We start from the raw sequence: 17,003 nt of genomic DNA, 5'->3' as shown, positions 1-17,003 counted from the left end.
TAATGGGTGTGTATGATGTGTCATGCTCTGTACTAAGCCCTTGTAATGTTTCCCTAAACCTCACCACATTGCTGAGAGCTAGAACTGTTATTATTGAGATCATTCCTATTTTAGAGGAGACCAAAGCAGTCAGGATAAGTAATTTGCCCATGACCATTTGGCTAGTAAATGTCAGAGCTTGGTTAGAACCCAGGTCCCCTGCTACAAGGTACCACATCAAATTACCAAATTGTATTGCTTCTCCTGGTCTACTGGAAGAATTCTATATAGGATTGGGCTTGAGCAGAGATTAAAGACACAGTAAATTACGTAGTGTGCCACTGCAGATGTTAATGTTGGCTCCCCCGGGAGCTGTTGTGAGTTACCCAATGTGGTTGTTGGGAACTGAGCTCAGGTCCTCTGGAAGGGCAGTTGATGACACTTTTAACCACTGAGCTATCTCTCCACCAGGATGGGATGGTGACTTTGTAAGGGGACAGACCTGAGCTATGCCAGTTTGAGATTCTGCACAGACTCGACTACCAAGCAGGGCCTAATCAGATGTATGACATAATTTGGAACTTCACAACCTTCAGACCATGACCTGAACAAACCTTTATTCTTTAAAAATTATCCAATCTGTGGGGTTGGAGAGGTGGCTCAGCAGTTAAGGGCACTGGTTGCTCTTGCAGAGGGCCCATGTTTAGTTCCTAGCACCCAGATGGCAGCTAACAAACCATCCATAACTCTAGTTTTTAGGAAATCTTGTGCCCTCTTCTGGACTCTGTGGGCATTGCATGACATGGATGCACTACTTACTTCCCTTGTACACAACCCAAGTTCAGTCCCTAGCACCCATGTCAGGAGGCTCACAACTGCCTATAACTCCAGTTCCAGGGGATCTGACACCTCTTCTGGCCCCTCTAGGCACCTGCACTCGTGTGCACATACCCACACACAGACATACACACATACACATAATTAAAAATAAAAAGAAATCTTTAAAAATGAAATGCAGCATTGACTTGCCCTCTATATTTCAGCCACTTGTTTCCTCTGGGCACTCCAGTACTGCTCAATAATTCATGACCTAAGTGGGCACCTTAGCAGAAACACAGACAGTATGTGGGTTCAGGAACTTGAATTTCCCCTCATCTCTGATTTGGCTGAGGGGAAATTCTTTGAGTGTTTAGTTGTATGGCAATTGAAACCACTCCTAAGACCCTGATATATGCTAGACTTGAGGGTAGCAAAGCCAGGAACAATGTGCCCGGGGGGGGGGAGGGGATGGATTCTCTCTAGAGCAGCACAGCCAGCTCATCCATCACCTGCATGCCAGCATCTAAGACCTGGATGCCAAACTCTGACCCCTGGTAGAACTAAGCGATTCCTCCACTGGTTTGCAGCAGACTAGCCTTCTGGTGTCCCCAGAGGGTTTCCAAATATGTGAGGTTAATTGATGAACAGAGCCATTAAGGTGTTTGGGCAATGCGATCTTCAGATTTCTATCCTGTACTGTGGGGAAGAAAACCAGACGGGGTCAGATGGATTGAAGAGCAAAGTAGTTTTCAGAAAGAAGCAGTAAGTTATCTTTTTTGGAAGAGCAACTTATTCTGGGTTTAGATTTGCTGATCTTGCTTAACAGACATCCGCCCACACCAACATTTATAGCCTTACTGAATGCTTACTCACTGCCGTGGTATTCCTTTCAGTATTGGTTCTCACAAAGAAACCAGTTTGCTGCTTCATCATCATCATCATCATCATCATCATCATCATCTGGCAATTTGAAACAGAACACGGTCTCACATTTTAGCCCAGCCTGGCTATCCTCGTACCTCAGGTTCTAGAGTGCTGGGTTATAGGTATGAACCACCATAATCAGCGCAGAAACTGATTTTATACTTAAAATGATAAAGCAATGGGCAGCACTCTTCCACTTGAAATTGTTTGGCCTCGTAGATGTTATAGTCCAGATTCAAGGCTCCAACTGGGAAACGATGTTTTTCAAACTAGCAGTACCATTGGCCCTCCATATCTGTAGGCTCTCTTCCTCCCACTCAATGAGCTATGGACTGAAAATATTCAAACAATTTTGTTCTCGTTGAACATTTACGGACTGATTTTTCTTCTCATTATTTCCTAAACAACACAGTATAACAACTGTTTCATAATTTTTGCATTGTAGTAAGTATTAAAGTAATATATGATGCTGGAGAGATGGCTCAGTGGTTAAGAGCACTGACTGCTCTTGCAGAGGACCTGAGTTTAATTCCCAGCACCCACATAGTGGTTAGCAACCATCCAAAACTCCAGTTCCAGAGAATCTGATGTCCTCTTCTGACCTCTGCAGGCATTGTACAACATGGGGTGCACTTACATGCATGCGGGCAACACACTCATACATAGAAAGTAAAAAAAATAAAAAATATTTTTTAAAAGTCATATAAAGATGACTCAAAATATAAGGTAGGGCATGCATAGACTATATGCAAATATGTATCATTTCGTATAAAGAACTTGAGCATCGTCAGATTTCGGGGGATCCTGGAACCAGTACCACACAGACACTGAGCTACGACTGTGTTTACACTGAATTGTTGCCAGTGCTTTCTCGGTAGCCGGGTACACAGGTGAATACAAGAGATGGCAACGGGAGGAGCTACCTTAATGCCCATTAGAAAAATTGTTCCTCAACCCCAGAAATGAGCTGTTGAGATAAGAACTTGAGAGAGGACTTAGATCAGTAGAAAATAATAGTAGTTCGACTGACTTAGAGGCTGCAGCTGCCACCTGGTTGGTGGGACTCCTCACGTTGCCTGAAGAACTGGAAAGGGTTCTCTGTTGTCAGGAGGGAAGAGACATCACAAAGGAGAAAAACTTGATTGACAAGAGAGTCAGGGAAGTCAGAAGAGCCCTTGGAGTTCTACCATGCCTAGAGACAAATGTCCTAGTGCGAGGCTCACCAAGGCTCAGATCCTTTGTGAATAAGGGTTTAGGCCGCTCGCCTGAATAAGCAATTTCTAGCAGCTTAAGTAGCAGGCTACTGAGCAAACGTGCTATGAGACATGGACGAGGGAAATTGTGCAGAAGTGACGGCCTCCTTATCAGTCATACACGTTTTCTTACGTGTACACTGCACTTTTCAAAAAGTTTTCTCTTTTCTTGTCTCTTTCCCAACTAAAGGTATGTTACGGATAACCACATTTACAACATAGTTCCATATGTGATTGTTGAGATGGGTGTGAGAGGGCCAGGGGGCCAGGGAAGATAGCTCAGTTTGTAAAGGGCTTACTGTGCAAACATGAGATCCTAAGTTTAGTTCCCAGCACCACATAAAAAGCCATGGTAGCGGCTGGGCTTGGTGTCCAGGCCTTTAATCCTAACCCTTGGGAGGCAGAGGCAGAGGCAGAGGCGTAGGCATAGCTCAGTGAGTTTGAGGCCAGCCTGATCTACACAGCAACTTCCAAGCCAGTCCAGCCAGGGCTATACAATGAGACCCTGTCCAAAAACAGAAAAGAAAAGAAAAAGAAAGAAAGACAAGCCAAAGCACATGTGCTTGTAATCCCACTGTTGAGGAGGCAGAGACAGGTAGATCCTTGGGGCTCCCTGGTCAGCCAGCCTGAGTTAATGAGCCCCAGGTCCAAGTGAAAGAGCCTGTCTCAAAAAAACAAGGTGGTGGTGCACTGTGGTATAGGGCGAACATAGCCACTTTCCAAAAAAAAAAGAATGGCTCATGAAGAATGAGACTTAAGATTGACCTCTGGCCTCCAGATGCACCCACAGCCCCCCACCACACAATACACAAACACATGCACACACAAACACACACATGCATAAACTATGTACAAAAATAATAATTTTAAAAGTAATAAAATATATATGTTGCCTTGATTTTTCTTTAAACTTTTTGACCTTGTATGGTAGATACACATTATCAAGATCCATACCTAAAAGGGGGATCTCAGTTAGCTTAACTGAAAATGAAAGAAAATAATACTGTGGAGAAAAAAGAAAAAAGGTACTCATTCAAAGACAGGAAAAGTAATAACCTGGGAGAATACAACAGAATAATTTTGCCTCTACTTAATAATGATTTTATTTTTACAAATTAATATACCTATGTAATTTCATAACACAAACTGTGAGAAGGCTATACATGAGTATTGATCCCATAGTTGATAAAAATACAAAAATTAAGACAGACATGTTGATTCACAACTGTAATCCAAGCACTTGGGAGGCTAGAAATACTAGTTAGAGGCCAGCCTGGGCTACATAGCAAGACTCTGACTCAAAAAAATAAAATAAAAACAAACAAACAAGAACTCAAAACAGGTCAAGCACTGTGGTGGAGAATGCCTTTAATCCCAGAACTCAGAAAGCAGAGGCAGGTAGAGCTCTGTGAGTTTTCAAACTGTAGGTCAACCTCGTCTACACAATGAGTTTCAGGTCAACCAGGGCTAAAGGGAGACCCTGTCTCAAAACAAACAAACAAACAACAAAATATTAACTAACGCGTAAAGCCATTGAGAAACATAAGTATTAGATCTGACATTTATGGATATTGACAAGTGGAAGGTTACACAGTGGGGCACTTTTCATATTCTACTTCATGTTTAAAATAAGGGCGAATAGTCAAGTATGTAGTCAGTAAAATCTGTCTAATCTTCTTCCCAAGATTCTTCTATGCTTGTGTGGGATTCTGGGGAGTCTTACTATACCAAGATTTACCTTTCTTCTTTGCATACATCTTCTCAAAGAACTAAAGAAAAAAAATAAGAGAAGCTTTATTAGATTTATTAGAACACTGCATAGTCCTTCTCTTACCCTAACCCAAAAATCTCACTCTGACCTATTTCCTTACACTACACAAAATTGTAGTTGATAATTTGACCATGACAGACGTTGGTCTTCAGAAGGTGGCTGTCCAGCATCAGAAATACTCTGACTGAATTCATACTTGTTCTGAGCCCAAGTCTGGCTCAGTCCAGCTCAGCACAGGCTCATGCTGTTAAAGGCCTGGGATTCATCTGTGTAGCTATGGCAAGTGCATAAAGTAGATAACCCAGTAGCAGACACTGGTAAATGTACATAAGTACATGTGTTCATATGACATCTGTGACTATATAATTACAGTATACACACATTATGGGTTAAAAACAATGAATATTCACATATAAGTTTAAGTGACAATATATAAATATATACACACACATATATGTGTTATGTGTGTATACATATGTATTTAATTTGCACTCACTTTTCTGTACTTATTTTTTCACTTTCTTGAGACAAAGTCTCACACTGTAGCCCAGGCTGGCCTTGAACTCATGGTAATCTTCCTGCCTCAGTGTCTCAAGTGCTGGGATTATAACTGTGTGCCACCATACCTGATTTCATTTACTACAATGGATTCCTTCTTTTAGATGAAATTTTATCAAGAAGATGGAGACTATAGGATATAGTAAAGGGACAAAATAGTACAGGAGTTTGAGTGACAGATATTCTCAAAGTCTCGGTTGGGTCCAGGGACACCATCTCTCCTTCTGTCCAAAACAACTGTATTCATCAACGGAATGAATTAAACCAATAGGGGACAAACTAAAATGGAAAAGGCAAGCTTTAAGACTAAAAATATTAAGGTAGAAATACATAATATGAGCTGGGAAGATGGTTCAGCAGGTAAGAATGCTTACTATGTAAGCATTGAGGACCTGAGTTTGAATCTCTAGCATTCATATAAAAAGCCAGGCATGGCCCAGCGTGCTCATAGCCCCAGCACTGGGGAAGCAGAAACAAGCTAATCCTAGGTGCAGCATTTCAAATCCAAAATTAATGCTACACAATAAAAAAGATAGCCTGACTCTTAACATTCATTTTAAAGTCAAAAGTGGACCTTAACTTCTAAAAACCTGTTCCTTCAGATTTCTCTCAGAACTGTGTTCCCCAGCAAAAGCTCTGCTAATTCTTTATTAAAACAGTATCTCCAGCATGAAATGGGGAAATAAAAGTCTGACTCACCCTTATCTTATCAGAGAAGAATTTTGCTCTTTGATCCCTAGATCTAGAATACCACACACACACAACTACAAATGATTCTCAATTTCTCTCATCATTTGCAAGGAGAAAAACACTGTTTGCAACACTTTAATGCTTTGATATGTAAAATACGCACACACACATTCACATACTATCTTGGGTGAAGAGCAAGGAAGGGTCCTGAGGGATTAAGACCATATGACCAGATCACAAGAGAAGCACATGGCTCAGTGAGCTTGCTTACATTTCAAACGGTAACTTTTTGGTTGCAAGACTGGTAAAAGTCATTTGTTCAGAGTGTGTCCATATTGTAAAAGTCATTCCACACCCAGGAGCTCATCTGGCAAGCCAGTCCGTGAAAATGGTGAACTTTAGGGTCTCCTCAGTGAGAGACCCTATCTTAAGGGAAGAAGACAGAGAGGACATCTGACATCCTCCTCTGGCCTCAGTGAGACACACATACTTGCGTGTGCACACACACACACATGCACACGCACATAATTTTTAAAAAATTTTAAAGGAGTCAGTGAAATGTTCAACAGGTAATTGCACTTGCTGCCAGTTCAATCCCTGGAGCCCACGTGGTAAAGGTGAGAACTCCTGGTTATTCTCTGACCTCCACATGTACATCATGGCATATGTGCACCCACCCACATACACACATACAAACACACGCAAATGGATAAATAAGCATACTTTTTAATTAAAAAATAAATACATAGTGCATTAATATTAAGAATAAATAAGGAAGCCATGCATGGTGGTTTATGCCTATAATCCTAACACGTGGAAAGTTGAGACAGGAAGATCAAAAGTTCAAAGTCATCTAAAAAAACAACAGAAACAAAGATATATATATATATATACCATATAATCATATTTATATAATGTACAAAACTATATATACAATATATGATAGCATAAATATTAATCAGTATGTTTTATATATTCTACATATAAATATAGACAAATACACTTATGTGAGCCTTATATATATAGATCAATAGATCAGCTATTGTATGACAAACCCAGTATGTATAAATATCTAATTATTTGTGTAAGTACATTAAATATAGCTAGTGGGCCTATTACTGTTGCTCAGAGATAAAGGAGGCACTCCACTGAGCTCTGTGGTGAAGTGTTCTTAATCCTATAGCTCTCCCTTAGGCTCTAAACTTACCTAAAGCAAGGCTGGCTCTAAACATGTTCAGTATGTACATTTGATTACAAACTACTGTTATTTTGTTTGTTTTGTTTTAAAATTTTTTATGTATATGAGTATTTTGACTGTATGTGCACCTGTGTGTACAATGTCTGTGAAGGCCAAAAGAGAACATCAAATTCCTTGGAACTGGAGTTACAGACAGGTGTTAGCTACCATGTGGGTGCTGCGAAGCAAATCTGAGTCCTTTTCAAGAGCAGCCAGTGCTCTTAACCCATCTCTCTAGCCCCGGTTCTATTACTCTTGAGAAATAGAAAGCCAAGCCAGGTGTGGTGGCACATGACCGTGGATGGCAGAGGAAGGAGGATAAGGAGTTCAGGGTCAGCCTTAGCTACATGAGACCCTGTCTGAAAACAACAACAATGGAAGGGAGGAAGGAGGAAGGAAGGAAGGAAGGAAGGAAGGAAGGAAGGAAGGAAGGAAGGCAGGAAGGAAGGGGAAAAAGAAAAAGCAGAAATCCAGTGTCCCATTCCTAGCAACATCTGAGTACCTTGGCTACTCTGCCCCCTGAGGAAACCAAGGGACATACACACAGAGGACAGTGGACAAGTGCATGACCTGTTATTAGCTGTGACTTTGGCCTGGAAAGCCTATCTGGTCTCCCGCTGGAGGCAGGGCTGGTCTGGGTGTGCAGCTGTGGGTCCTCCTCTGATTTGCTGGCTGACCTCTGCTGTGATCAAGTTGGAGGTATGTGTGAGGCTGCTCTATGGAGAAGGCTGGAGCCAGCTTAACATGTCACAAGAGAAAAAGCCTTGTGGAAAAGGGAGAAGGCAGAACAGAAGACAGAGGCTGCTGACAGGGCCCTAGGATGTGAGCTTTTGCCCTAGTGTGCTTCTACTTGAGACAGAGCTCACACTATAGTGATAAAATGGCAAATGCCAACTCTATTTTGTGCTGACTGAATCCACAGACCTTTGCCCTTAGATATGAAAGTAAAGGCGGCCTAACGAGTTCCTAGAGAACTCAGGATGTCTTAGTAAACAGGCTTTGTAAGGTATATGCCCTGCACCTCCACTCATTTCACTTTGGTTCCAAGGAAAGTGAGTCAAAAAGTAGCAGAGAAATGGGTGCCTCTGACAGTAGCAGAGATCAAATGGGCCATATCTTGGCCACTAAGTTGAATGCTTAGTGGAGGCCTGTGAGAGGAGCATTGTGATTAAGTTAGGATGCTAAGTATTTCTTGCCCACTGCTAACTTGTTTTTAAAGACTTATTTTATTTTAAATTATGAATATATGTGTGTGTCTATGTGTGTGTATTTGAAAGTGTGAGTACAGATTCACTCAGAGGCCAGAAGAGGGTACCAGATCCCCTGGAGCTGGAGTTACAGACAATTGTGAGCTGCCTGACATGGGTGCTGGGAACAAAACTCAGGTCCTCTGCAAGAGCAGTGAGTGCTCTTAACCACTGAGCCTTCTCTCTAGCCCACATCCCCCCATACGGTCTTCAAAGCCTTCAGCAGGGTTCTGTGAAATGACATTTCACTCACCTTTGGCATCCTGTAGCCCCTGCTTAGAACAAAGTTCTTAAAGGCAACTGTTCCATGAAGTTCTGCAAGTAACTCGTCCTGAAAGAGCAGTTTAAAAGAACACATAAAGAAACTGGTCAGAAGCTATATGTGAAGACCTCAGTGTGACTGCTTCCTTCTCACTTTTGAATATGCACATTCAATAAAGTTCATTAGTTGAGAAATATGAAGGCTTTCACAGGCACCTGACTGTCTCCCTGTCCACCTTTTCCTTATCATTGTATGAAGGATAAGCAACACATTTTACCAACTAGACAACTTTTGACTTAGGATACCTAGAACCTAACCTGAGACTAACATATCTACAAATTATAGATCTTAAATTTTTTTACATTTATTTATGTGCCTGCACATATCACAGCAAGCAAGTGGAAGTCAGAGGACAACTTGTAGGAGTTGTTTTTCTCCTACCATGTGAGTTCTGGGGATCGAACTGAGGTCATCAGACTTGGCAGCAAGCACCTTTACTCAATGAGTCATCTTACCTACCCCATAATTTATAGACCTTAATTCCAAAGGGCACAACAATCAAAACAGACTTGATTTAGTCCTCAAATCCTCAATATTCAAGGATACTTTTCATTTTTCTTTACATTCATTTGTAAAAATTCAAAGTTTACATGATTATAATTCAATACTTTAATACCATTTTCATCTTCCTAACCCAATCAGCTAAGGACAGTGAAAACTCTTGAGTTGCCTGTAAGACTATTGTCTTTTCATAGTGGCTGTCCCCTACTAATACACTACTGCAGTGGCACCATTTACAGTGCACAGTCTAAATCATCCATCAGGTATTACAAAAGTGTGATTTATAAAAATTACTGTAGGCTGGGCATGATGGGTACAGGCCTATAATCCCAGCACTTGTGAGGCTGAAGCAGGAAAATCATGAGTTCCAGGACAACCTGACCTACATAGCAAAACCAAGTCTCAAAAAAACATTACTGGGACTGAAGCAACGGTTCAATAATTAAGAGCACTGGCCAATCTTGCAGAGGATCCAGGGTGGGTTCCCAACACCCATATGATTGCTAACAACCTTCCTTAATTCCAATTCCAAGGGATCTGACATCTTCTTCTAGCCTCCACGGGCATTGCATGCACATAGTGGACTTACCTACACATAGGCGAAACACTCGGACACATAAAAATAAATACAATTTTTAATTGTCATAGAACAATTCTATTGTTTTGAATCTTTCCCGTGTCTAAATCTCATGATGAATCATTTTTACTTTAATAGTTATATCAACCATTATCCCTAAATATAAATCACACTATTCCTCATTAGTTGATTATAAGCACTCTGACAAACACCTTAAATAGCTTTTACCATCAAAATAAAATATTTTGGAAATTGTTGTTATTCTTCCTTTTTGAAAGGAGCAGGGACTTGCTTAGTAGCACAGGCTAGCTTCAAACTCCTGGAAAGCTGTTTAAACTGTTAAGAATTAGTCTTTTTAAAATAATATTTTTATTGTTTATTATTATTATTATTATTTGTCTTTTTGAGACAGGGTCTCCCTGTAGTCCCAGCTGACATGAACTCACTATATATACCAGGCTGGCCTTGAACTCACTGAGATCCGCCTGCCTCTGCCTCCCGAGTGCTGGGACTAAAGGCATGCACCACCACATCCAGCTGTATTTATTATTTTTCTTTTATGTGTATGATTGTATTGTCTGCATGTGTGTAAGTATACCCATGTTGTACAATGCCCACGGGGTCAGAAGAGAGTGTTGAATTCCCCTGGAACTGGAGTTATGGATGGTTGTTAGGCACCATGTGGGTGCTGAGAATCAAACCTGGGTCCTCTGCAAGAGCAGCCAGTGCTCTTAACCCCCGAGCCATCTCTCCAGCCCCTTAAGAATTAGTCTTTAGGGGACTGGGGAGATGGCTAAGTCTGCAAAGTGCATGCTGCATAAGCATGAGTATCTGAGATCAGATCCTCAAAATCCAAATAAAAATGTATGTGTGGGTGACCCATTTCTGTCACCTCAGTGTTGGAGGTTGGAGACAGGTTGATTCCTGAAGTTCATTGACAGCCAGCCTAAGCTGAACTTAGCTTCAAGTTCAGTGAAGGACCCTGCCTCAAACAAGAATGGTGGAGAGCAATGGAGGAAAGGCCCCCGACATCGACCTTGGGCCTCCGCATGCATGTACATGTACACACAGCCACATTAACAAGTATACACTGTGTATACATACACATACATACACACTAAAAAGAAAAAACAGTCTCTTATTTAGAATATTAATTTTAAAACATAAGCTTAAAAAAGAATGCCTTAAAATATATATTTGGGGGGGAGAGCATGAGACAGGGTCTCTCTCACTAGGTAGCCCTTGCTGGCCTGGAGCTCACAGATATTCATCTATCTCCCAAGTGCTGGAATTAAAGACATACACCACCATGCCTAGCCTAAAAATATTTTTTAAGGGGATGGAGAGATGGCTCAGAGGTTAAGAGCACTTGCTGCTCTTGCAGAGGATCCAGGTTCAGTTCCTAGCACCCACACAGTGGTTAACAATCATCTGTAACTCCAGTTCCAGGGGATCTGACACCCTTCTCTGACCTCTGTGAGCAATGCACAAATATGGTGCACTTACATACGTGCTAGCAAAACACATATATGCATAAAATAAAATTAATTTTTTAAAAATTAAAAAATAAATTTAAAGCTGGGCCTGATGGCACAGGCCTATAATACTGGCATTTGAGAGCCTGGGGCAGAAAAACCAGGAGTCTAAGGTGATCCTTGACTACATAGCAACCTGAGGTCAACCTGGACTACATAAGACCCTGCCTTGAAAAACAAAAATAAGTTCATCCCTGAGAGGTCCAGCCTGGGCTGCATAATGACACCTGGCCTTAAACAAAACAACACAAACAAAAATAAACACACAAATTAGAATATGTTTTAAAGAAAACTCCTAGATGCCCTAAAGAAAAAGTTTGTAAGTATTGTTTTAAAATATTTAATTCACTGCAAAATTTTGTTAGTTTAAAAGTACTAGAATAATCTTATGAATTGAATTTTCATAAATGTAAGCAGTTCCAAAAAAACATGCACTCAGAAATTCTGCTAAATAGTATTCCTATTATTTTGAAGCATATTAAAACATGCTGTACTCATAAATTTGTGTCATACCCACTACTGGAAACGTTTCTATACATGCAAACTTGAAAAGAGAAAAAGGACCACCATTCCTGCCTCAGCTTTCCAAACTACAGCAGCAAACTGTGGGTGATTACTGATGAAGGATCAGCCATATCTGTACATTTAAGGTGTTTTCAGACCCGTTATCTGAAAACACTTTGCCTGAAAACACTTTGGTCTTCTGTAAAAGAGAAGAGGTTCCCAAATCTGCTCGTCAGATTCCTGTGACGTGGAATATTTCTGAATTTCCAGAATTAAGGTAACTACCTCTTTCCCATAGATCTGTGTACACTGGAGGCAGGCAGGCACAGAGCTTATCTTCAGTAAGGCGGGAACACATCTTTCCTGTGTGAATTTATTCCTTTGTCATCTCAAAGTGTTTCACTTTTGTCCTCTCTCAGAAAGATTCTTTGACTACTGAATTGTATAAAATTGTTTTGAATTCTTTGATGTTCATCCCTTGCTGATAGGAAACAAGCCCTACTGGAACCCCCAAAGCCCCCATGGCATCATACCTGTTCTGAGCCCTGAGCGGGTTCTACTGGGTCAACTGCTTTTTGGGCATTTATCCATGGAATTATTTAAATGGTGGGAGTGCTGTGAGTGGCGGCTCATCTTTAGAGACACCATGCTTACCAGGAAGCCAGATTTCAAGTCTTGCTTATTATACGTTCCCCACAGCTCATCCTGCCTTTCTCATTGCTGAATCTGATGTGCAAGCCGTAAGACTCTGGAATCTCTGTATCATACCACAAGGTGATCATCCTGGGCTCAGATGACCCAATCTCAGCACACGTACGTACCTGCTCCTGAAGCTGCTGTTTGAAATCCTCATCTTGAGCTCTATGAGAGAGCTTGGGGTCCATCAAAGGTTCATCAACCCTTTGACTTTTCCACAAGTTGGTGTTCAGATACCAGGCGCCATACCTCATCTTCACCCTCTTTGGTTTATAAGGATTCTAGAGAAAGTAACATAATTCCAAGGTTGTTAGTTGTAGTTTTTAATTTGGTTGGTCATTTCAATAATTCCAAGGCTCAGCTTATAAAAGCTGTGTCCCATCTTTCAATTTATAGATTGTCCTTGCCAAAGTATTTTACAAACTTTCAGTATGCTTTGATTTTACAAAAAAAAGTACGAGGGGCTAGAGAGATGGCTCAGCGGTTAAGAGCACTGTTTGCTCTTACAGAGGACCCGGTTTGAATCCCAGCACTAACAACTGTCTTTAACTCCAGTTCCAGGGGATCCAATACCCTCTTCTGCCCTCCTCGGGCATTGCCCAACATGGGTGCGCTTACATGTATGCAGGCATAACATTTATGCACACAAAACAAAATTAATAAAAAAAATTAAAAACAAGTACAAAACATTCATAATTGAGAAAATAATGCAATGCTTAAGAACATGGCCTTTGGATATTGACAGACCAGCTAAAATCCAGCCTTCCTCCACTCAGAAGCTGAGTCCACTTTATTGCCACTTAAATTCTTTATCAAAAATGGAGAGAACAATAGTATGCAACGCCAGAGGAATATTGTTATGATAGGAAATAATACATGCAAAGCAGCTAGAAATCAGGAAAAAATCATATTTCACCCCTGGGTAATAATCTTGAACAAGACTCACTCAACCAAAACATTGTTATTAAACTTACTAGACTCAGCACTATGTTCAGTCTTGGAAGCGCTGTGCTATTTTTGATCAAAGAGCTACCTAACCCTAACCTTTTGCCTCTTTGATGGAGAGAGAGAAAGAGAGAAGATGAGATCTCCCTTCTCTTTCTGCCAATCCACAGGCATGCACTAAGGATAGAAAGAGAACTTCAAACTGATTAAAAGCCTCATACTATAGATACAACACACACACACACACACACACAAAAAAAAAAAACACACACACACACTGTCTTATCACATATAAGGGTTTAACTCTTGGTCAGGACAAAGAAACACAAGACCACAGTTCTGCTTCTTCTCATATTTATTTTTTTAAGATTTATTATTAAATGATGTGTGTCTGGTATGTCTGTGTGCAAGTATGTGCACATGAGAGCAGGTGTCTGAGGAAGCCATAAGCCTCAGATCCCATAGAGCTGGAGTTACAGGCAGTTTGAGCTGCCTGATAACGGGCACTGGGAACCAAACTTGGATTCTCTGGAAGACCAGCAAGTGTTCTTAACTTCTGAACCATTTCTCCAGCTCCTTCCCCCTTATATTTAGACTACATAGTGGAATGTGTATAGAATTCTGGAGTTAAACAGTCTGTCTAAAACATCTAATATAACAGTCAATGGGGGGACAGTCCTTTACAGAGCTAGACTCAGCACACTCTTCCAAGCATACTGGCCTCCTTCCTCTGTGTAGAACAACCCCCTCACACCCCTGACTGTGTGCCTCATACACTTCCTTTCTGAACCTTTTTAAAATTTTTATTATTTTTATTTTATTTCATGTGTATGAGTACATTGCCTGTATGTATGTAAGTACATAGGTGTTATGCAGTGCCCACAGAGGTCAGAAGAAGGTGTCAGATCCCCTGGAACAAGTTACAAATGGTTGTTAGCTGCCATGTGGGTACTGGGAACTGAACCTGGGCCCTCTGCACAAGCAGCCAGTGCTCCTAGCGACTGAGCCATGTCTCCAGTCCCCCTTTCTTGGCCTTCTTTATGCCATCTTTCCATGGCATCTTCTCCAACCACCCAATCTAAAATCTGCAATCTTTAATATACTCTTGGTCTTTGTTTCTTGCCTCATTTTCTTACTAGCACTAATCACTGTTTAATGTGTTCTATTTTTATTCTTAGTCCACATGACTTTCACCCTCTAAAATGTAAGTTTCAGAGGTCATTCTCTACTGTATTTTCCTGGCATTTAGAACACGTAGGGCGTGACAGTGCTCTGTAAATATTTGTTGAATTACAGTGCAGTTTCTTAAACTTTGGCACTATTGACATTTAGGATTCAATGGTTCTTTGCTGGGAGAGGTAACTGATCTACTGATGGTGGGATATTTAACAGCATTCCTGATCTCTACCTACGAGATGTCTGTGGCACCCTCTGAGCTATGACAACTAAAAGTCCACCTTCAAGCATTGCCAAATATCCTTGGAAGAAGGGGAAGTGGGAAAAATCTCCCTCAGTGGAGAATTGCTGAATTAAACCTATAAAGAGAGACTGGGAGAAAGAGGGGGAAGGAGAGGGAAAGAAATGGAACCCACACTATTTCCACAATGAAGAACTCAAGTTGTTAACTTACTAGTAATTGTTCAAGACCCAGCATAATCATAATGTCTTCTCTGAGCCTTTATCAAAACCGCCCTCACCCTGCACTTGCTGAATCGATTACTTCTTCCATGTGTACACACATGATGTCATTCAGTGAAGTTAATCATTTGCCTGTTGACTTCACTAAACTATAAATTCCTTAATGTAGGAAGTAGTTCTCCATTTTTGTGCCATTTGTTCCCAAACTTTTGGACATATAGATGCTCAGAAATGTCTGTTGAGTGAATGAATATAAATGCAGATAGATGAATTGATATAAAGTGAAGAGGGCACAAAGCTCTATGAGAGATGAGAACTCAAAATACAGTGATGTCAACCAAAGGACCTAGAAAAAAAATTCCACAGCAGCATATGTCCACATGTAAAGAAGGACAGAGATCCAAATAGGGAACAGGGGGACTTCGGACAGAAAGAATACTGTGAGCAAAGCTAAGGCGGCACAAAACCTCAGAGTTTTAAAGAAGAGCATCAGTTGTGACAACATGCACATGACCTCAGCAAGCTCAAGCCAAACAAAATCCAAGCAAGTGTGCAGAGGAAAGAAGCCCCAGCCCTAGTTGAGGAATTACTGGCAATTGGTCACTGCTAAGAGAGGGAAAGTCAGTTTTCTTTCTTTTTAAAAAATATTTTATTTATTTTTATTTTGTGTATATGAGTGTTTTGCCTGCATGTGTGTGGGTGCACCTTGTGCATGCAATGCCTGTGGAGAGGGCATCAGATCCCCTGGAACTGGAGTTAAGGAAAGTTGTTAGCTGCCATGTGGGTTCTGGGAATCGAATCCTGGTCTTCTACAACAGCACCAGTGCTCTTAACCAGTGAGCCATCTCTCCAAGCTGAGAGTCAGTTTTCCTTAAGGGTGTGATACTGGGTGGGTGACCAAGCTCCAGGGGATGGACCCACACTGAAGAGCATTTGGGAAAACAAATGAAACTCAAAATGCCTTTTAAAAAATAACAGAGGACATGAAATCAGGAGGGGCTAGTAAATTGGGGACAGAGATGGGGGAAAGGATCCGAATACAATCAATACACATTGAATGAAATTCCCAAAAGAATCAATAAAAAATGTTTTAAAAGGGCAGAGTATAGCAGTGTGACAACTCTATGTGGAATGGAAAAATAAAGATAGGAACTTGCATGTCCAGATATGGACTGAATTTACCCTCCCACCTACCACATTTGAAAAACAGAAGGAAAAAAGAAAAGAAAATCAGTGGTTTACAACACACTGGACCTCAGTAACAAAGGACCAGGATCCTCAAGAGAAAAGCCACAAACAAAATAAGTGCCATAATTGCCACCAGCTGACTGTCAGGAAAGAGTTTCCAGGACACGCAGAGCGAGGAGGAGCCTAGAAGTAACCCGTGGGACTCTGAATCGAGGAGACAGAAAAACTAAGAGTCCAGGGAGACCAAGGCAGCTAAGTTCCCGGTGCAGAGCAACAGAAAAAGAGATGCACAGAGAAATTATTCCAAAGGCTTAAAGGATTCCTCTGTGCACATGTGCATGGGAAGCCACCCACGGTCAAGAAAACAACCAGCCAAAACGCCTGGAGAAGCACCTGGTAGTCCCACCGGGCCAGAGCCCTCTTCCCCCTGGACAACATGAAGGGTCAAGGACTCCAGGAAGAATACACTTGAGGGTCTTGTTCAGTAGCATGAAATAATTAGTCCTAGACTGAACATAACTTTGCTCTTCCCAATAAATATTAAATGCCAGACTCAAAAGGACTAGACATCTCCAAATAGCTTGATTATATCCCAGAACAAATTTCAAAAATATTTATA

General features: G+C 41.1%; 1 protein-coding gene across 1 annotated transcript in view; it reads right to left on the bottom strand.

Moving 5' to 3' along the window:
• Positions 1-4,266: 4,266 nt before the first annotated feature.
• The window catches only part of LOC103742484 (protein FAM47E-like), a 36,443-nt gene continuing 23,706 nt past the window's right edge, over positions 4,267-17,003 (bottom strand). The window contains exons 6-8 of the mRNA XM_029568541.1: positions 12,739-12,894; positions 8,732-8,809; positions 4,267-4,744 (exon numbers count right to left, since the gene is read on the bottom strand). Coding sequence (XP_029424401.1) covers positions 4,667-4,744; positions 8,732-8,809; positions 12,739-12,894 — 312 coding nt within the window. The 3' untranslated portion in view covers positions 4,267-4,666. The remainder of the gene's footprint in view (positions 4,745-8,731; positions 8,810-12,738; positions 12,895-17,003) is intronic.

The sequence above is a fragment of the Nannospalax galili genome, unplaced genomic scaffold (assembly GCF_000622305.1).
Source record: "Nannospalax galili isolate Female #2095 unplaced genomic scaffold, S.galili_v1.0 scaffold800, whole genome shotgun sequence".
Lineage (NCBI taxonomy): Eukaryota > Metazoa > Chordata > Mammalia > Rodentia > Spalacidae > Nannospalax > Nannospalax galili.
Note: the sequence above shows the minus strand (reverse complement) of the source record. Positions and strands in the feature narration are given on the sequence as shown.